The following is a 22,018-nucleotide window of genomic DNA, read 5'->3' as shown; positions in this document are numbered from 1 at the left end:
GTCGAAGGTGGTGCATGCTTGCAGGTGAGGAGGTACTTGTTGTCTCAAAATTGTCAATATTTTAGGGCTAGAGAAGAAAGAATGTTGAACCATGTCATCAAGGGATGGAAGTTTTTCTATATAATTTGATATAACATCGTATTCTCGACGTGAAAATGTGACTTGTGGTGGGTCTTGAGCATTAAGTAATTGTATTTCCAAAAATGGAAGAATAGATGGATACGGTTCCCCTCGAGCAATTTCAGCTAGAGTTTTCTTAAATTGGTGTAAACCTCGTGCATCACAAATAGTATAGTTATTGCTAAAGTCAACGGTGAATCCTCCTTACACAAGCCGAGTCACCTATAACCATCCAAAATCATAATGATAGTTAGTTGTTATGCTTACATCAAACAATAACTATGTCAAGTTGTCAACTGTCTTACATGTATATATGATTAATCAAGGGCAACGAAGAATATCATCGGAATCCGTTGGGGCATAAAGAAGTTTTTCCAAAGAAGAAATATAGGTTTTAGGAAGTCACCACCAAATTGATTTAGACTAGCATCAACATCATCCTCAACAACAATATACACCTTGACTAAGGCTGCATAGGAACCGGCCCGGAACCGGTGTACCGGACCATAATCGAAAAAAATAACCGGTACCGTACCGGAATCGGTGTAGCCGGTACAGGGAACGAGAATTGAATTAAGAACCGGTGGTATACTGGTACAAGTATCGGTTCTGCTAAGAATCCCGGCATGTACCTGACCAATATTCCCGAATTATCTTAGCCTTTGATTTCCTGTGAATCAAACCGTTGATGCTAGGTATATACAACAACTTCTCTTAATCTCTCGGTCTTTCCTCCTCCTCCTTCTTCTTCTGATATGGGTTTTTGATTATACAGGAAATCAGTTGAAGTTGCTGTTGATTCATGGATGCATACTGATAATTAGAAGATGGATCTACTGAATCGTGAACAAGGTAGATTTAATGGTAATATGCTGTAGATTTAATCAATTGATGATGTAGTTGTTGTTGATAAGACCTTGTTGATTTTCAATCAGGTATTGATTTTGTTCAAATGATTATTTCCTAACTGAAAAATTAGGGCACCGGCTCAGACATGAGGATCTTACAAAGAGTTAATTGAGTATGGGGTCTGAGAGGAGGTGGAGCTTCAAGCAATTGTGTTGCTACTATATTGGAGAACAGTTTTGTGTTTGCAGTGATGTTATGTCGGAAGATGATGAGGTGATGTTGTTGGTTTGTTCTGAAACTGCAGGTATATGAGATGATGGAAGGGGTTTTGCTAAGATGGATGAGGCAATGAACTGTTAATTGAGTTGAACATAGTTCTTGATTTCTGATAAAAAAAAAACATAGTTCTTGATTGAGAAGATTGTATAATATTTGTTGGATTGTAGAGAACTGTTTTTTTGATGCTCAATAGATGTATGTTAGGACTTTAGTTCTGAGCTTGTTACTTATGTATTAAAGTTTCATGTAAAAAATCAGTACCAGAGTGGAACCGGACCGGTCTTTCAGGTACAGGTACAAGTCCAAGTACAGGTACATGTACCGGTCCTCAAAATGAGGTACCGGTCAACTCCAGGTACAAGCACCGGTTCCCACAAAATATCGGAGTGTACCGGATCATGTGCAGCTCTAACCTTGACCAGTGTATTCTACAAGTATCTTACCTCCAAGAGCTTCTCCAACCCTACTTGCAAACGGGTAGTAAAAAAACAAATGTATTTGCTAGTGCTTTGTTAATTACACTCATTATGTCATCTGTCTCACAAGTACTAATCTTGGAATGATCCCTCTTGTTTCGATAAAAATTAATACTAGGTGTATGAAAATGAAAACCTTTTATATTATCATTTATCAATGACCAACAAATATTTAAATTCATACTGTCTGGGTTTTGCTGGAACTATTATTTCAGGTTCTCTTCTTCGAACAGTTAACTCAAGAGCTAAGATAGTAGTGCTCTCTATAATGACAGAACCAAATTGAGAGTTGAATATGTTTCGAGTTTTCCTGTCCGACTATAGGCTCAAAGTAGAGTTATTTAACTTAATCAGGTATGTTTGGTAAGGTCAACTATATATGCCGCTAAATTAGTGCATAAGGGGTACAAGGTTCATGTGATGTGAAAAAAGGACTTGCGTATAAAGGGAGTTACTCAATATCACAATCATTATCTAGTTAGAGGTTATAATTAAACTAATCAATCATATAAGTTGTTGATTATTTTTATAATTAAATTGTTGGATGACCGCAGCGGTAACCAATTGAAAATTCGATACCGCCGAATGATCGTAGTGGCTAAGTGATAATAATATTGGTAGATGGTTAGGTCATTACAAATCTACTTTGTTATCAATTATCTTTCCCATTTCAGCACAAGAACCCTTTAGATCAATTCCTACGGACATGAGAATTTTTGCAGCAATTACAACAACTTAACCAATGATAGGCACATTTATGTGTCTTATATAATCTCAATTGTATATATTATTAGTGCTCGAATTTATATTTATTATGGCTTTTTATGTCCCTGTAGGTGTTTTTAGAAGAATAAGGATTTGCAGCGAAATTGGCTGAAAATGCGGCGTTTGGACCTCCGTTGATAGAGTGCCGGAAGCGCCCCAGAAGTGTACCGGAAGTACCCCAGAAATGCCCCGGAGGAACCCCGAAAAAAGTGCGGAAAATGCCCCAGAGGACACTTGCTATACAGACCCTTGATTTTGGATAAGGGGTAACCTAATTACTAAGGGGTGACCCATTTCCAGGCAGCTGCTAAAGGGACACCAGGACTGGTTAGGGGGTAACCCATCTTCAACATTTGAAACGTAAAATTTGGCGGGAAACTAGTTCTCACGCCTGGAAGATTTTCGATATAATTGTTTGGGTAGTTTTAAGGAGATTAAAGGGCTGGAAATGTTTGGGATTATTCTATGGACTTATAGGAAGCTAACAGGGGTGAGTTGAAGGGCCAGAAGTGGCTGGAAAATCCGGGAGAGCTAAACAGGGTATACGTGAATATTCTGGGAGATATTCTCGAGAATTTGTTCACAACAGGGACCGGGAATATCTCTGGTGATTGGTTCGGATATATGGAAGTTATTTGAGAATATATTCACTGCGACGTTGGATTCTATGTTTAGAATATATACAAGGAAATCTCGGTGATTCCTGTGAGAGTAAAGAGAAAATATTCTTGCATTCAACCGAGAGGATTCAGAGTTATGACGGGATATTTTCATCCCTTGTTGGCTATATAAAGAGGTTACGAGACTCATAGAAGGGTTGGAGAGTTTTGGGGGAGAGTTTGGAGTCGAGAGAATCAAAGAACAAAAACATACAGAGAGAAAGTTTCTGCTGGTGCGAGAGAGGAAGAACGGGAAGAACAGACTTGCATCAGCAGTCGTTCTTTGCAAGCGTCTGCGACACTCAGCTGTGGGTCGATTCAACCAGGGAACAGCTTTTCATTTCTGTCGCTCTTGTAACAGCAGTGTGTAACGTTTATATGCGTTGCAAACCCGATTATATTTACATTTTCTCTTGATTGTAAACAACTTTTGAGCATCAATGAATCATTTTGAGAGGTTTTTCATCATGAGTAGCTAAATCCAATCCCAGGGGTGACGGAGGAAGCCGTTCTTTCAAAAGTTATGTGGTAAAATTTATTTATGCAACTCTTTTATGATTAATTGCACCGAATAAATATAGTAAATGATTTTTATTAATCAATTGTGTTTTCTCTTGATGGAGTATGCTTAGTAAATTGCTTTTGATACTTCATGCTCGCGATTAACAATGGATGTTTTCAAAATCTAATTTAGGCAATGATTAGAATCACAATTTCCTTTGATTGGAGTTATATTGTCTAGAATTGCATGAAAGAATTGTTATTGAATCACATAAATTTTGGTGGATGGTGGAATCCTGATCCCCAGTAAAAATTCTCTCCCATATTTTGTTAATATTGTGCATATAATTTTATTTATTTAAATCTACAAAAAAGTTACCTTCACAAGTTCGAGTTTGAACGATACCCCTTACCACTATTACTACAACCACACGAAAAATTTTAAATCATTTTGGCGCCGCCGACGCGGACCTGTGCTTAGGTAGAATTTTTTTTAGGTTTATTATTTTTTTTTTCCTTTTTACGTTTCTTTTTGTCTTTGATTTGCAGGTTCGAAGTGGAGTACTAAGGACCTTAGAAGGAAAAGCTTAAAGCGAAAGGAGCGAAAGAGGAATTTTTTTTTGTTTTATATATAGAAAAGAGAGAAAAAAAAAAGAGATTTTTTATATTTTTTTTAGGTTATTTTTCTTTTTCTTTTGCACTTTACTTTATTTGGACTTTGGACTGGACTCTTGGACTTTATTATTATTTTTTTTAACCCTACGGAAGGGTATTATTATTAAAAAAAATAAAAAAAAATTATATAAACTGTGTGCAGGGAAGGACGACGATTACTATATCGTCTCGGCCCCTCGGGTTCGCACACGGCATAGGAGTCGTGGCCCGAGTCGACGACAACGGTTCATCGCCCGTCTGGTACGGGAGGTAAGTCCAATCGAAACACCCGCGAATCTCCTGCAAGCGGGTTACTGTCTGCCTTAAGGTGATAATTGTTTGAGGACGAACCGAACTGTCTTTATTTTCCTAGTAAAGGGCAAGGCCTGGCCTAAACAAGATAAGGGTTCGGATTTCATCACCGTTCTCTTCTTGCCCGCCTTAGGAAAACGAAACCGAACGCGAACCTAAGCTTTAAAATTTGGAATAGAACGAGACCGATAGGGTAACGAGCTTAATAGGAAACTCGTTCGAAAAATATTGGTTGCTCAGCAAACTCCAAAGTTCATGATGGTTTCTGTGAGTTGAATGCGTGACTGCGCCGCCTTGTGATAGCGGTGAGGCCTTGGGTATCAAAGCTCCACTGAGCTTCCCTCGCCTCAATTCAACTTACTTTGACTCGGATTGATTCCAGAGGGGTTTGCTCAAATTGCAACGAATTCCCTTTCGAAAGATAGAAGCTTGTCTAGAAACAATCTAAGTGGAGCCATCATGCTTTTTGTTTGCTAGAAATCTTTAGGTTTGCTTTGGTGGAGTCGAGTAGGCCTTGTTTGTGATTGTATAGAATCCCTCTGTAGTTTATATTTCTTCGGTGATGAATCCTTTTAAGGAGACGCCACCTGCGATGACGTTGCGAGAATATATGTCTAGAAATTCTCGTTATCAAGAGACGTCTTCGGAAATGACTCTTGGTGAATATATGCGTGGGCAGCGTTATATGGATACTCCAACTTTTATTGAGGAATCACCTCTAACGATCTATGAGAAATATTATAAACATAGACCATGTAGTTTGGAACAAAGATTGAGAATTCTTGAATTTCAAAAATTGTATCATGATGATGAGGATAGTGATGATGAAGAATCTGAAATATGTGGGAATAGTGATCAGGAATTTGTTACCCCGTTGAGCCTTATAATGATTATATTATTTCTGGTTCAGATCCTAATAATTTTAAAAATTATTCACCTATTCAAAAGGACGAGGATTTGACTAGAGATACCCCGTTTCAGACGATGTAGTATATCCTGTTTACGAAACCGATGATGGTTTAGAGGAACCAGTTTATCTTGAGATCGAGTCAAACAATTTAGAAACAATAGTCTTAGATGAACTCGTAGAGATTAGCGAGGATGAACCTGACTTAGAAAAATCAATTGCCGACCTAGAAATTAGGGAGGTTATGACCAGTCTATCTAGAGACGCCGAAAACTCTAAGTTTGGGGGTGAGTATCATTCTCCATGTGCTTTAACTCTTAGTAAGGTCCCTCACTTGGGACTTGAAATCAATGCCTCAACCATCTTACAAGATTATCTTCATAATCGTTTTCCAGAACCTAATGATATCCAACAAGAGTCTCAAATGTTAGAAACCCATCCTCTGGTTGATGTGGTTAACCCAGACAATAATACCAAGATTGATTTTGTTTTCCCACCAAATAGTTTTCTTCCAATTGTGGGAATGTATAGATTTCAAATGTGTCACTTATTAAGTTGTGAGACTAAACCTAAATGCCTTAGAAAATTAGAATCGACACATTTGCTTAAGAATGACCACAATTCTCACTGTGGTCAACTTTGTAAGTCATATCTGATTGACTTAGAGGATCCGCAATTATTTAGGTTATTGCTTCGTGATTCTAAGTTCGTATTTGAGTTTTTACAGACTCTAAGACCTATTGATTCGGATCCCATCTATGAAGAAACGCAGCCAATGAAAATATTCTATTTAGACCCTTTCATAGAACCTGAACCTGAACCACAATTAGATATAAATATCTTAATCAGGAAACTAGATAAGGGCATGTTATTCTTGTTCACTTTCTTGGGTTATTGTAGTTTCTTTTGGTCATCTCTTTTTCGTTTTGAAGACCCACAGTTATTTCGACTGTTACTTTATGGTTCGAGTTGACTAATCCTTTCCTAAGTCTGGCTGAAGACTTTAAACTTAGCACTTCTTGGGAGGTAACCCAATCTCATGCAACACGGTAATATCTTTCCTTAACTCTTTCGCTTCAAATGGTAACAGTTTCTCCTTGTTCATGCTTTTAGTTTCATCTTTAGAACATTGAGGACAATGTTAGATTTAAGTTTGGGGGTATGGGAGAAACTTTTTAGTTGCAATAAATAAACTCCAGAGCCTAGAAATTTATGCGTATTTAGGATAGCACTAACCAATCTAAGTGGATGGAAACATTTTTGTTTTAGGAGTTGAGGAACCAATCTGACTAGATGGAAACATCTATAGAGTCTATTCATAAAAGCACAGAGCTCAGGTGTTAGAAATAACATGATAGTTTCGCCATATCTTGTCGAGTCCTTTTCACTTTATTTTTAGTTTTCTTTTGTTTCAAGTGATTTGGTGGGGCACACGATTCAAGTTGTTACCTTTGCTAGGGTGAAATAGAGTGACTGAGTTACTTTTTTTTTTTTTTTTTTTTTTTTTTTTTTTTTTTTTGGCGCCGCCGACGCGGATTTGTGCTTAGGTAGAATTTTTTTTTTTTTAGGTTTACTATTTTTTTTTAGAATTATTTGTTCCTTTTTACTTTGTCTTTTTGTCTTTGATTTACAGGTTCGAAGTGGAGCACTAAGGACTTGGAGAGGAAAAAGCTTAAAGCGAAAAGCGAAAAGAGAAGAAAAAAGGACAATTTTAGGATTTAATTTTTAATTTTTTTTTTTAGAGTGTGTGAGGAAAACTGTAATTTTTTTTATTTTGGACTTTCTTTTTTTATTTGGACTTTATTCTGGACTTTGGACATTATTTTTAAAACCCTACGGAAGGGTTATAAAAAAAAAAAAAAAAATTAAATACAAACTGTTTGCAGGGAAGGACGACGATTACTATATCGTCTCGGCCCCTCGGGTTCGCACACGGCATAGGAGTCGTGGCCCGAGTCGACGACAACGGTTCATCGCCCGTCTGGTACGGGAGGTAAGTCCAATCGAATTCCCTTGCAATTAAGAATGTCGAACTGGTATGATAGAAGCCAATACAATGATAGATTTAAGTTTGGGGGTATGGGAGAAACTTTTTAGTTGCAATAAATAAACTCCAGAGCCTAGAAATTTATGCGTATTTAGGATAGCACTAACCAATCTAAGTGGATGGAAACATTTTTGTTTTAGGAGTTGAGGAACCAATCTGACTAGATGGAAACATCTATAGAGTTTATTCATAAAAGCACAGAGCTCAGGTGTTAGAAATAACATGATAGTTTCGCCATATCTTGTCGAGTCCTTTTCACTTTATATTTTTAGTTTTCTTTTGTTTCAAGTGATTTGGTGGGGCACACGATTCAAGTTGTTACCTTTGCTAGGGTGAAATAGAGTGACTGAGTTACCTTTTCCAAAAAAAAAAAAAAAAAAAAAAAAAAAAAAGACCGGACCAGTTAGACCAATCGGAATAAGTATTAACACTTGGATAGCAATATGCGTGTGTTCTCCCTGTTTCCGTCGCCTAAGCAAGCGTGGAATGCAGGACCCGTGGGAACTATCGTGTAATCTGCTGACAATAAGCATGCGCTTGGATCAAAAGATTTATTCATGCCGTTAAGTTAAAAAAAAAAATGGTTATTGTTATGTGTAGTCAACTGCTGGTTCCCTTGTATTTGCCAGTTTGTTGATCTAGATTTAAGTTATTGACCACTGGTTCCCTTGTATATGCCAGTGTGTTAATATTAGTCAGACCGGTATCTCAGTCATTTAGGTTAGGTTCATCTTGGCAGAGGCCTTCAGACAGATATGGGAAACACCGTTCGCTTTTCAACCATCTACATTTTTCTTTCCATCTTCTTAATCTTTTCATGTGATTAGTCTGACTCCGAGTATGATGTCCATCGTGAAACTATCTTAGTAGAGCTCTGTCACTTATATGAATTTTAGTATGCTTGAGTGCAAACTCGTGTACAGCAATTGGAATTTCGCATCAGGGTTCTTCCTCTTAGAATCAATAATTGTATGCCAACCAAGGAGGTTCCTTAGTGCTTTCCAAGGTTCTGCGTAGATAGCTAGGGTATGGAGTATTGGTTTTTGTGGGTACACCTCTGAGAAACCCACCCGAGATTAACTCGGTCACTTTTCAAGAATAAATTTTGCTCGAGGACTAGCAAATAATAAGTTTGGGGGTATTTGATAGGCACATTTATGTGTCTTATATAATCTCAATTGTATATATTATTAGTGCTCGAATTTATATTTATTATGGCTTTTTATGTCCCTGTAGGTGTTTTTAGAAGAATAAGGATTTGCAGCGAAATTGGCTGAAAATGCGGCGTTTGGACCTCCGTTGATAGAGTGCCGGAAGCGCCCCAGAAGTGTACCGGAAGTACCCCAGAAATGCCCCGGAGGAACCCCGAAAAAAGTGCGGAAAATGCCCCAGAGGACACTTGCTATACAGACCCTTGATTTTGGATAAGGGGTAACCTAATTACTAAGGGGTGACCCATTTCCAGGCAGCTGCTAAAGGGACACCAGGACTGGTTAGGGGGTAACCCATCTTCAACATTTGAAACGTAAAATTTGGCGGGAAACTAGTTCTCACGCCTGGAAGATTTTCGATATAATTGTTTGGGTAGTTTTAAGGAGATTAAAGGGCTGGAAATGTTTGGGATTATTCTATGGACTTATAGGAAGCTAACAGGGGTGAGTTGAAGGGCCAGAAGTGGCTGGAAAATCCGGGAGAGCTAAACAGGGTATACGTGAATATTCTGGGAGATATTCTCGAGAATTTGTTCACAACAGGGACCGGGAATATCTCTGGTGATTGGTTCGGATATATGGAAGTTATTTGACAATATATTCACTGCGACGTTGGATTCTATGTTTAGAATATATACAAGGAAATCTCGGTGATTCCTGTGAGAGTAAAGAGAAAATATTCTTGCATTCAACCGAGAGGATTCAGAGTTATGACGGGATATTTTCATCCCTTGTTGGCTATATAAAGAGGTTACGAGACTCATAGAAGGGTTGGAGAGTTTTGGGGGAGAGTTTGGAGTCGAGAGAATCAAAGAACAAAAACATACAGAGAGAAAGTTTCTGCTGGTGCGAGAGAGGAAGAACGGGAAGAACAGACTTGCATCAGCAGTCGTTCTTTGCAAGCGTCTGCGACACTCAGCTGTGGGTCGATTCAACCAGGGAACAGCTTTTCATTTCTGTCGCTCTTGTAACAGCAGTGTGTAACGTTTATATGCGTTGCAAACCCGATTATATTTACATTTTCTCTTGATTGTAAACAACTTTTGAGCATCAATGAATCATTTTGAGAGGTTTTTCATCATGAGTAGCTAAATCCAATCCCAGGGGTGACGGAGGCCGTTCTTTCAAAAGTTATGTGGTAAAATTTATTTATGCAACTCTTTTATGATTAATTGCACCGAATAAATATAGAGTAAATGATTTTTATTAATCAATTGTGTTTTCTCTTGATGGAGTATGCTTAGTAAATTGCTTTTGATACTTCATGCTCGCGATTAACAATGGATGTTTTCAAAATCTAATTTAGGCAATGATTAGAATCACAATTTCCTTTGATTGGAGTTATATTGTCTAGAATTGCATGAAAAGAATTGTTATTGAATCACATAAATTTTGGTGGATGGTGGAATCCTGATCCCCAGTAAAAATTCTCTCCCATATTTTGTTAATATTGTGCATATAATTTTATTTATTTAAATCTACAAAAAAAGTTACCTTCACAAGTTCGAGTTTGAACGATACCCCTTACCACTATTACAACAACCACACGAAAAATTTTAAATCAACCAACTTGTGTTCCCCATGTGCAAGCATAATAAACTTTTTCTGTAGTGCTCAAATATAACTTTAGCCATGGACAAGTAACTTAGGTGATAAATCATCAACTACTTCAGTAGGTAAACCTATGTAGTGGAGGAGAAATATTACATTGTTATATGTGCAAGAGTACCCTTGATTGAACAGTCTCTCAACCGAAAATCCATCTTATATGGATTGACAAAGTGTACCAATGAATAATCAATCCATAACGGTGTAATCCAAAAATACATGAACCAGAGATCCTGTTAAGAGCATGAGTTATGTGTAGTCTCATTTGTAGACTAATTTCTTCAATTTGAAGGAGGACTTGTTCAAAGGAAGGAGTGACTCCAATATGGGATGTAGGAACATAAGTCTATAGGCAAATTGTCTGCCATATAATATTTTTTTTTTTGAAAATTTACACTAAAAAAAGAAAAAATGGAAGGAACTATTTAAATTTTAAAATATTAATAAATAAAGTTTTACACCATCCTCCAAATAGTTTTCCGGCTAACCTTATTTTTCTTTTGTTTTTTAATATTTTCGTCTGCTTTTAATTTCCTTCCTCCGGACAGTTTACCATTCAGGTTGATATGTTCTTCTTCTTTTTTTGGTTTTTATTTCCCATCTTCCAGACTGTTTGTTGTTTGTGTTGATATTTAGTTATCTTCCAAATAGTATGTTTTGTAGTGAAGATTACCAACCACTCCTTCACCCCAAAAAGTGTACGAAAAACAATAGGATGAAATAAAAGTGAAAGAGTACCACAGTAGGACCTAATTTGAGCTAATTTGTAGTCTCTCCGTCATTTTAAAAGATTAACCCTACCGTAGGGTTTGCTCCGAGAGTTGACTAAATAGTGGAGATGTATATAGTGGAGATGTTTGGAACTCTTAAATGGCGTTCCAAACATAGAGCAAATTATTATTTTATATATGTATCCCTCTTCATAAAGACTTACTATATATAGTTATGCACCTGGTATTTCAGTGCAGCATGTTGTTCCAATCTTCAATGAAAAATGCCATATGTTGAGATCCACTACAAATTTTATAGTACTTTCTTTTCTATTTTCAAAGTTATCTCCAACGATTATTCTTGGGGTTTCTGATTTAAAAAAAACCTCCTTGTGTGCATTAATAAGATTTATCTACTCTATATATTGATGATAAAAAATTGATTTTTAGGAATATATGTGGTTTAATAAAGTCGGGTTTTTTTCTCTGAGTCTAACATGTTTTTTGTTTTTATTTTCAGATATATTTCAAAAACAAAATTACGCTTTCCTTTTTTAGTCTAACACGTTTTGTTTATTTTTATTTTTTATTTAATTTCAGATATCTTTTTCTTTATATTTTTAAAATAATTTTTTTAATAATAGTCATTTCTTAAAAACGATTAAACATAGACCGTCGATATTAGGTGTTGTCCACCCATTATGGGGTTACACTAACCTACTATAATTAATTATGGATGTAAAGGAAGTGAAATAATTTTGAATCATAATAACTAACATTAGGGTAAGTTTCCATTACCACTGAATAGTTGCACCAATTAAATTTTGCCAAATGTCATTGTTATAGTTCCTGTTTTAAAGAAGTTTTATTTATGACAATAAGAAGCGATGGTTCCATCACCATCGCTTTTATTTTTCTAGGACTTTAAGAGGAGAGATAGATATGACAATATATAACAAGAATAACACAGTATAATATTATGGTATTACTAGATTACTTAATATAGCTATAATAAGAAGAAAGATGGTTGTGTTAAATAAAAGTTTCATTTCCTTAAACAATTTTATTACATTCAAAATGAGAGTATCTACTGCTTATATATAGGCAAGATTCACATGACATGCTAAATATAACCACAATATCAACACGCTCGGTTGTCATTTCCAAGACACGAATGAGAAGTATTAATCTTTATCTTAAACAAAAAAATTATCTTAACCAAAATTTGATTTAGTTGGTACTGAAATATGTTCTTAACCGTGTAATGACGAGCCACCCATCAACTCATACTTTCACAACACTCCCCCTTGGACCGCCATTGTAAGAGCGTTTCCTCGTTACAAACCTTTCCGGTAAAACCCAACGGGACAAAACCCACACGAAGGAAAAAGAGTATATCAAAATCTTAAATAGTGTTGGACACGCATATGCTGCCTCACTAAAAATGGACAAGGAAAACCTACTGGGACAAAATCTTAATGAAAAAAAAAGAGTACGACGCGTTAAAGTCCATAAAAAAACGCTCATTGCATGAAATATCTGTTAATTTATCTTGTACATGTGGCGCATTCCAATTCCGTAATCCATATTCCGGAATACCTTCATTGGTAATGACTTGGTGAATAAATCATCATAATTCTCATAGGATTGTATCTTCTGGATATCATACTCGTTTTTCTTCTGGAAGCGGTGAAAATAAAATAATTTCAGTGAAGTATATTTCATTCTACCGCCTTTTACGTAACCATCTTTAATTTGTGTTATACATGTCGAGTTGTCTTCATAAATTGTTGTTAGTGAACTAGTAATGGAGGTTAAGTTGCAAGAGCTTCTGATATGCTCAATCAATGAACGCAACCGCATCATTATTTACTTGATTCATGAAGGGAAATTATTTCAGAGTGATTTGATGAAGTTGCCGACATACTCTACTTACAAGAATGCCATAAAATTACAGTGCCACCGCTGGTGAAAGCGAATCATGTCCGCGAGAATTCTTTGTACCAATCTGATAGATATCCCACATCCTTATACCTAGTTATCTGTGAACATACTAAAGAGTCTTTCGAGTAAAAAACACTCATTCTATAGTACCGTGAAGGGAACGAAAAATCAATTTCACCCTTGTCCAATGTCGTTTCGTTGACCCAATAAAAACACAGGACACAAAAAAATATACTACAAGGCATATGAAGAAAAAATTTAGTTTTACAGCTCATTAAAAGGAAAACTCACTAAGGTCGACAAAAAAATCATATATATCCCAGTGGGTATGACTCGTACTAGAAACACCAACTTCTACCAATTTCGTCTTTGTCTCTGGCAGGTCACTTCATGGACGCCTGATAGAGTTTAAAAAAATATTTTGGTGTACAAAAGGTACGCGCGTTGCCAGTTACCAGTTAAGCCACACCGACAAAAAAATTTCTTTCGAAGGGATTGTTTTGGTAAACCCTTTTGTTTATTTTGTTTCGGCTTTTGGTTCTGCAACTTTCAACGTTGCTGATATGGCTACCTTTTTCTCGTTCATTTTTGTGGCCCCGTGTTGGTTTCTTTTACCATGTCCATGTTTGCTTTTGTTACCATAATTATTTTGTCGTCTAAAAGATGTAGTTGTGCGTGGTTCAGGCATCTCTATAAAAACAACGGGCCGAACTTCATAGTTTTTAGCAAAATCTTATTTTTCATCTCTGCAATCAACAAGAATTAGATCAGAATATTTATTAAATTTACGCTCTCGATACTACTGTTGCAGGAGCATATTCGAGGCGTGAAAGGTTGTAAATGTTTTCTCTAACAATTTCTCTTCAATGACATTTTCACCCCACAATTTTAGTTGTGGCCCTTGTGGGGTTATCTTAAACATAACAGAGTTATAAGCTGTCATTAGTAGAAAATCATGCAGCCAAAAGTTCAACCAATCATTTTGAGCTTTTGGAAGTACGATCAATTTCAGGTGGTCATACCGCTTTTTCAGTCAGTTGCACAAAATAAATGGTTCTTTAACTGTCAGATATTCTGATTTCAAATCATCACAGAGATGATGGCGACGGAAAATTGTAGTCGTAGCACGGTGTTATTTTGACGCGTTGTTTCCTTCCTGAACTGTATACCAAGGCCTTTGGCTTCCAATGATGCTCGACATCAAGTACCCAAGAATTATAAATATTTCATGAGATATCAAAACCTGTGAATTCAAGTTTCATCAGATTTTTCATTTTAGAAAAGTACTGAAAGAATCAACAACTACCTGTATTTTACTTGTCGAGTAATAGTAGTTTGATCATCAAGAGCCTCGTGTTAATAAAATGATATAATTTTATGGATCTATTACTCATATACTTAATAGCTTACTTATACTTGGTGGTAGGTGATACAATGTTATTTATACGACTATAATAAGAAAATAAAAATAGATGTGTTAAATAAAGTTTCACTTCTTTGCATGAAAATGAGAGTATCAACTGCCTATATATATTAAAAATGATTTACATGACATGCTAAATATGGTCGTGACAGCTGTGCACCCAGATGTATTTCCAAGACCTAAATGAGACACATCATTATCTAAGATAACTATGTTTACCTTTGATAAAAAATTTTATCTTAGCCAAAATTTGATTCAGCTGGTTCTGGAATGCTCTTGACCATAGTTTTAAAAATCGTACGAGTCACGATTCGATTCGTACGATTCGAGTTAAATTATCCTAAATCGACTCAGATCGTGAAATAGAATTGTATCCGTTATGAATCGTGAAGATACCATATTATGATACGATTATTGACCATCTTTTAACTTTGAAGGATACGATTCTTGACTATCTTTTAACTTTGAATGAGTCAAGGTATTTTCTTTAATGGAAAATGCTGAGTTAAATAAAAATAATAAGCCAAAGGGGTTACGATTCTTGACCATCTTTTGACTTTGAATGAGTCAAAGTATCTTCTTTAACGGAAAATACTGAGTTAAATAAAAATAATAAGATTCTTGACCATCTTTTGGCTTTGAATGAGTCAAAGTATCTTCTTTAATGAAAAATACTGAGTTAAATAAAAATAATATGCCAAAGGGGCTACAATTCTTGACCATCTTTTGACTTCAAATGAGTCAAAGTATCTTGTTTAACGGAAATACTGAGTTAAAAAATAATAAGCCAAAGGAGTTCGAACCGCTGACTTATAGGTTCTTCAGCTGGCAGATAATCTACCGCACCAGTGTAGTTTTCTGACCATATTTCATCTATATTAAAATTGATACAAATTTTACGGTTGTTTATTTGTTTATTTACATACAACCGCTCATATTTTTATTTCCAAGATATATATAGATACGACAATAAATCTACGATTCACGATTCAACATACGATTCGATTCTTGTAATGATGGACCACCCATCAACTCATGTTTTCACAACACTCCCCCTTGTTATAGAGAGTGCATGTGCGTTTGAGAAGGATTTGGTCTCGTATCGTCCGGGTTTTATTATATCACGGTAGCCTTCTAAAGCCCTGCACTACCAATAAACAATAACCAAAGCCCTTTAGTCCCGAGCAAGTCAGGGTAGGGTAGAGATACTATCTCGTAAAGATCTTATCTCATAAAAGTATGGCTAAGTTTCTACGCTGGCTCGCCAACCTCAGCAACCTTCCCTGCACTACATTCGTCTATAATGTTATTTATAGTCGGAAAAGCTAAATACTTCGGACCGGGACGATCTCTTTTTTTCATAAAAGAGGAAAAACCTCAAACATACGATGATATTGAACGCTTCCTAATGAAGTCGCTTGTGTTTGTTACTAGTATATTCCGGTTTTGTATATCTTAATAGATCATTATGGTTGCCAAACTTTCATCTCTCAAGTTATTTTGTATAGAAAATCTAACACAAAACACCGTCAAATTTGGTGCCCAAATAATGTCATATATACTTAATAAAACAAAAGTCATAACCTTAAAATTTATACAAAAGTACCAGTTGTTTCCAAATTTAGAGTTTTGTTGGAATCTTCTTTCTATAGCTTTTGCATACATATCTATGAGGAGCGTGAGAGTGGGTTTCGAATAACCTTGGAAGATGATATGATATCCACTCATTTCAATTACCCAATTGAAAGCCTCCTCAGCTTCTGTCACTTCTAATTGTTCTTTGGTAGCACAGTTTGTCCAGCTACCCCTAGCTTTAATGGTTCTACTTTCAAAGCCAATCATTGTTAGTCCAACTCCAGAACTAGTGATAGGATCATGCATGGATAAATATACATTTATCCTTATTTCCATGTATCCTGAATTTTCCTGGGTGGGATGCTAATAATAATGAAAAAATCATTATTTAAAGGATTGTAATGCAAAGTTTGCATGTTATAGTCTTTTCTGTTAATCCTCGCAAATACATTTATGAACTTTATCATCTTCATCGTCTCCTTCTTTGAAGCGCTATTATATCTTTCCTTTCAAACATGTCATATTACAATACACAACATAAAACCTTCCATTTCATTTCATGGTCTCTTCTATCACTTTGAGTAAACCTGCCATTCATGAAAAGTGTTAGCACTTCACATTACATTATCAATATCTAAGTTAAGACACATCCATACCTGTTTGGTGAAGTTACATTTCATAAAAAAATAAGTAAGAGATTCCTCCTCCTCATTGCAGAGTTTGCAACAAACATTTATTTCTGATGTTATGGCAGCACCTCTCACACTATTTGGCAGTATAAAATGTGCTGCCTTCCGGACAAAGGTTTTATTGAAGGAGTAATTTTCATGTCCCATATTTTTTTCCACTGCATGCATGCTAGTTTCTTATGTACAATTAATCTGGTTGTATAAAGATTTAACAGTAAAATTACATGTGTTGCTTAGATTCCAATGAGTGCCACCTGCTAAACCAATGTCAGGAATTTGTATCTTCCTTATATTGTCGACAATAACTATATGAAATCAACATGTTAATTTTGTTATATCCCAAGTTTTATTTCTTGTTATCAAATGAGTGACTTCGGGTATACCTACATTCCCTGTTAAAGGTTGTTTCCAGCTGGCTTTACATCTGGGCCCCAATCAATTTATCGCGCTATTAAATTATCGATAAAATAATAATAAATTTATCATAACATTATATAATTGTTGCCACCAAGCAGTACATCAAAGATTCAATCTTTGTGATGTAGGGATAATTTGAGATGTGGGGATAATAAAAGCTTTCGAGGTGCATTATCGCCGTCGATTCTGTCATAGTCTTCCGGAGGGTTATGAATCAGGAGAACCAAATCAGAAGAAGATTAGTGTTTTAGATATGATGAACCTTGTTTTTTCAACTCAGAAAATTGATTCTGAATGGATGACATTGTGACAGATTATTCAAGTGAACTGTTACATAATGAAGGCGCTAGAAAATTAAACTGCAAAATTTAACCAAAGGATTGAATTATCGTAATGGAATGGACGTTGAATACCTTTTGAACTACCATCAAGAAAACATTATTTTGGAATTTAACTGACGAGAAAATAATTTAGAGTATCATGGAAAACGAGGAAAATAATGATGCGTAAGACGAAAACGAAATTGTAGTTGTAGAGCCGCCTTCACGTAAAAATTTATCAAATCTGTGAGTTTTTTATTGCATCACCAAAGGATAATACCAAAAACTCTTTTAATGTTAAGAAAAATCCAAGATGATATTCAATGTGAATCAGTTTCAAGAGAACCAGTGAATTGTTCCGTGCCAAATCAACATTGATGGAAAACTAATTTCATGTGTGTTAGAAAATTATTAATTTATACTCTAATGAACTAATATTTTTTATTCGAAGGAACCTGTAAATAGTCTGAATTTTTTATTAATTTATAAATAAATTCAACGAATTATTAATTTAGCACGTTATCCCCGATTCGGGACCTGCAAAATTTATTAATTTATCATGGTTATTAATTGGGCAATTTACAGAAATAGGCCTGTTTTTTTTATGGTTTGCAAAACTAGGCCTGTGTTTTTATTTATTGCAAAACTAAGCAAGTTTTGACCAAAAGTGATGGATGGAAAGTTAGTTGCAGTTATGTGCCAACTGTCAAAAGTTCCCCAGCTTAAAAGACGTTTTAGTCCTTCAATGTTCCATCAACTACACAGATTGTCAAAATGGAGTTAAAATATATCGGTGAGTTGACTCGGCTAACTCTGATTCAGAAAGAGTTTTGGATTTTTCCGGCGTTTCTCAGGCGGAGTTCAGGCCGATTTCTTCTCATTCCGGCACAATCATCTGCCAATTGCAGCAGCACTAGAACCTTGTTCTTGGAATTCTTCTTCGTTTTTGCATAATTACCTGATTCAGAACAACCCCATCTCTTTCTGCATCTTCAGTCATTGCAAACTGCACCATCTGTAGCTGTACAATTTATTGCAGCAGCATCAACAAATTGGCATTATGACCTGCAATTCATAAACATCCATCTAACTCATTCTTCATAACTCAGGCCAATTCCTTGTTCCAGTTGCAGAACCAACTCAAAACCACCAACAACCACTGCAACAACAACAACAACTTCATAATCTTCATAACCTAATTCAGCTTCAGAAACCTTTCAACTCTTCAGGTGCTTCAATCTGCAAAATCCTTCAGTTCCAAATCCCCCTTCTCAATTTCATATTCAAACACGATTAAAGAATCTTAATTCCTAATTTATCTTCTTCGTGAGTTCTTCTTGAACAACAAATTCAACTCAATCATGTTGAACTCATAAAGGGTCACCAACAACAGCAGCTCATCATCTTTTCTTATTTAAACCCATCTCTTCAAAAATCCACAAATTCCTTCCCAGATTCATATGGAACTTCGAATTGAGAACAACCCATCTGTTATATTCCTGAAATCTCTCTTCTCCATCTTTGAATCAAGTTACTAGACTTCTTTTCCATATTTTGCAGAAAACCCTAACCTTTGATATATTGATTCTCCTGAACTCAAGAATGAGATGAAAGTACAGAAGGAGATTAAATTTATCTAATCGATCGACATCAACATCTCCATCTTCTCTTCACAATAAAACCGTCGAATATCTGAAAATCATTTCATTTCCTCGTGAATTTCATCTCGATTGCAGATAACCACACAACCCTAATTTCTTTATAACATCTCCAACTAGAGTCAGATTGCAAATTCAATCGAAACCCAACGCAAATCCACCATAAACTACTTGTGTTTCATCACCATCTCTCAAATCAACTGCAAGTCATGTCTTTCTCAGTTCGTAACCAGAGAGAAGCAGGAAGAAGAAAATCAAAATCGATCTCTTTGTTTTCTGCAATTAGATGGGTTTTCCCCCGTATCATCTTGCTATCCTAGCATCTAGACCGTCTAATTTCTCTGAGATCTGGATATGTCAGATTACTCATTCTGAGACCGACACGTGTGACGTTAATTCCTATGGACTTCATCGTAGCCGTTCAATTATATTCGAGATTTCAGCACTCTTATATTAGGCTTTCAGATCGACACACGTGGGTGAGATTAACTATCTACTGACACACGTACAGAAAGGGCAATTTAGTAATCTTAACACCTGCACGAGATCTCTCGATACGAGATTTTGGCGAGATATTGACAAGTCAACAAGAAATATTGACTGGGATAACAGATTTGGATGGAATCCGTTCGATAGGCTTAGATTTGCAATAAATAAAAAAACAGGCCTAGAAACGAAAGTGAGGGTCCAGAACATGCATATTTCTGCATATAATCCTTATTAATTTATAGGATTCTACTATATTATGTATCTTTTTTTCTTCTTTTTGAAACTATGCATAGGCCCGTCCTGCCCGCTGGCAGCGTAGACACTGCGCCTACTCCCCACTGAGCAAACCCGCCCCCTTCCCCATAGTAAAGTTAGTAGTAATTACACGAGACCTCTAAGATTTAAGGAGAGACTCGAACTACTAACCTCCTACTTGAGAATCAGACTCCTGGCTAACTGGGCTAATCCCAGATGGTTAAAATATTCATTATTTATTTTTTCTCGGCTAAGAAATACTCCCTCCGTCCCACCATAAGATGACCTAGTTCAAGTTTGCACAAGGCACGGAAGGAAAATGAGTATTTCTAAGTATTATTTACAATTATATCCTTATGGATAATAACTAGTGAAATTTTGAAATAATTTATCTCTCAAACTACAGCACGGATGTTCTCAAACTAGGTCATCTATTATGGGACAAAATTTAAAAGAATACAACTTAACTAAGTGAAGTGAGTGAAAAAACATGCGGTGAGCGTGGATCGAACACGCGACCTTCAGATCTTCAGTCTGACGCTCTCCCAACTGAGCTATCCCCGCAGATACTCTATTCTGCATCTATGTTTTCTCCCTTTCCCAATTTTCAAAGACTTCCGATATCCTTAAATAAGATATTCCGGACCGGGCCGCACTAAATTGCCGAGTTCGATGTATATAACTAGTTAGACACACAGAGAAAAGGAAAAAAACAAAAAAAAAACCTAAATTGAATTTCTTCTCTGCGATTAAGGATGGAAACGGGAAGTCAGAGCTCATCGGCTGACCTTTCAGATGATCTAATCATGGAAATTCTCACACTCCTACCTCCAGAGTCTATCGTAAGATTCAGGTGCGTAAGCAAGTCATGGTGTGATTTGATCGATCTTAATTTTCTTAAATTACTCGTAACGAAAAAAGAACCCGTAAATCATCAAGATTACAGCGTAGAATTGAAATCGTTGATAGAGTCTGATGAGGATGCTGTTGATTACATGTACCCATTCCAGAATCCCTGTGGAGATGGGAGTATTGAAATTGTTGGTAGTTGTAATGGTTTGATTTGTGCATGTCATGCTGGTTGTGTTTTCTACGTTTGGAATCCATATACTGCAGAGTACAAAGTGATATTGTCAATGGAATCCCCTTTGGGTTTTCTAACCAAAGACTCCAATAGACGCATGGGTTATGGTTGTTCCGATATAAACATCGGTTATGGGTTTGGTTATGATTCTAAATCTTGTAGTTACAAGTTTGTGTCGATTTTTAGTGAGCCAGATACGGATTTATCTGAAGTTCAGATGTATAGGTTAGGTTCAGGTTTATGGAAATCGTTTGATTCTTGCATTGCTTATCAATTTTCTAGAGAAGAGCCTGGGGTGTTTCTAGATGGAGCTCTCCACTGGTTAGTAAGTTCGCATATGGGTAACGACGAGTCTCAACCGCGAGTTTTAATTTCTATGGATATGGAAGACGGGGTATTCAAAGAAATTGCGCAGCCTGAGCATATGGATGATTTTGATTATACATTTGTTGGTGGGCTGAGAGGTTGCCTTTGCTTGCTGTGTAGTGTTTCTAATGCTAAATTTGAGATATGGCAGATGAAAGATTATGGAGTGGGAGAGAGTTGGTCTAAAGTGTTCAAAACTGACTATGCAGAGCTTATGACAATGGGTATTCGATCCTTTCGATACATAAGGAGACTTGTATCTTTGAGAAATGGAGAAATCTTTTTTGAGGCGTGTGATCAGCATGGGGTGGTTGATGTTGTGAGAACCCACTTGGATGAAAAGGAAAGATGTCAAAATAGTGGAGGAGGATACAAGTACATGAAGAATATCTTGCAGATGGAGGCTTATGTGGCGAGTCTAGTTTCAGTTAAATCGGGTACGTTTGTAGGGGATGAGCTAAAAAATTACCCCCGCAGGTTGAGACGTCCGGGTTGAACCCTTGAAGAACTTTTACAGCAACATATAACTGAGATTCGCCTATATAAGTGTCAGTCGTCATTGTTATATTCATCAAATTTGGATTTTTATTTCTTGTACTTTGTTATTTTGACGTCTGTGATATATAGAGATAGTTTCCCATTGACTGGGTTTCAGATCAATTTATCGCCTGAGCATAATATTTGTGTAATTTCTGTTTGA

At 36.2% G+C, this 22,018-nt stretch overlaps 1 protein-coding gene and 1 non-coding gene across 2 annotated transcripts; one reads left to right on the top strand and one right to left on the bottom strand.

The window, feature by feature from the left end:
• Window positions 1-20,359: 20,359 nt before the first annotated feature.
• On the bottom strand, window positions 20,360-20,432 carry TRNAF-GAA. Its single transcript has one exon. It is a non-coding gene; the product is annotated as a tRNA-Phe (tRNA).
• Window positions 20,433-20,623: 191 nt separating this feature from the next.
• On the top strand, window positions 20,624-21,814 carry LOC113291823 (F-box/kelch-repeat protein At3g06240-like). Its single transcript, XM_026541313.1, has one exon. The coding sequence runs from the start codon at window positions 20,624-20,626 to the stop codon at window positions 21,812-21,814; it is 1,191 nt and encodes a 396-aa protein (XP_026397098.1).
• Window positions 21,815-22,018: the final 204 nt, after the last annotated feature.

Source organism: Papaver somniferum, chromosome 6 (assembly GCF_003573695.1).
Source record: "Papaver somniferum cultivar HN1 chromosome 6, ASM357369v1, whole genome shotgun sequence".
Taxonomy (NCBI): domain Eukaryota; kingdom Viridiplantae; phylum Streptophyta; class Magnoliopsida; order Ranunculales; family Papaveraceae; genus Papaver; species Papaver somniferum.
Note: the sequence above shows the minus strand (reverse complement) of the source record. Positions and strands in the feature narration are given on the sequence as shown.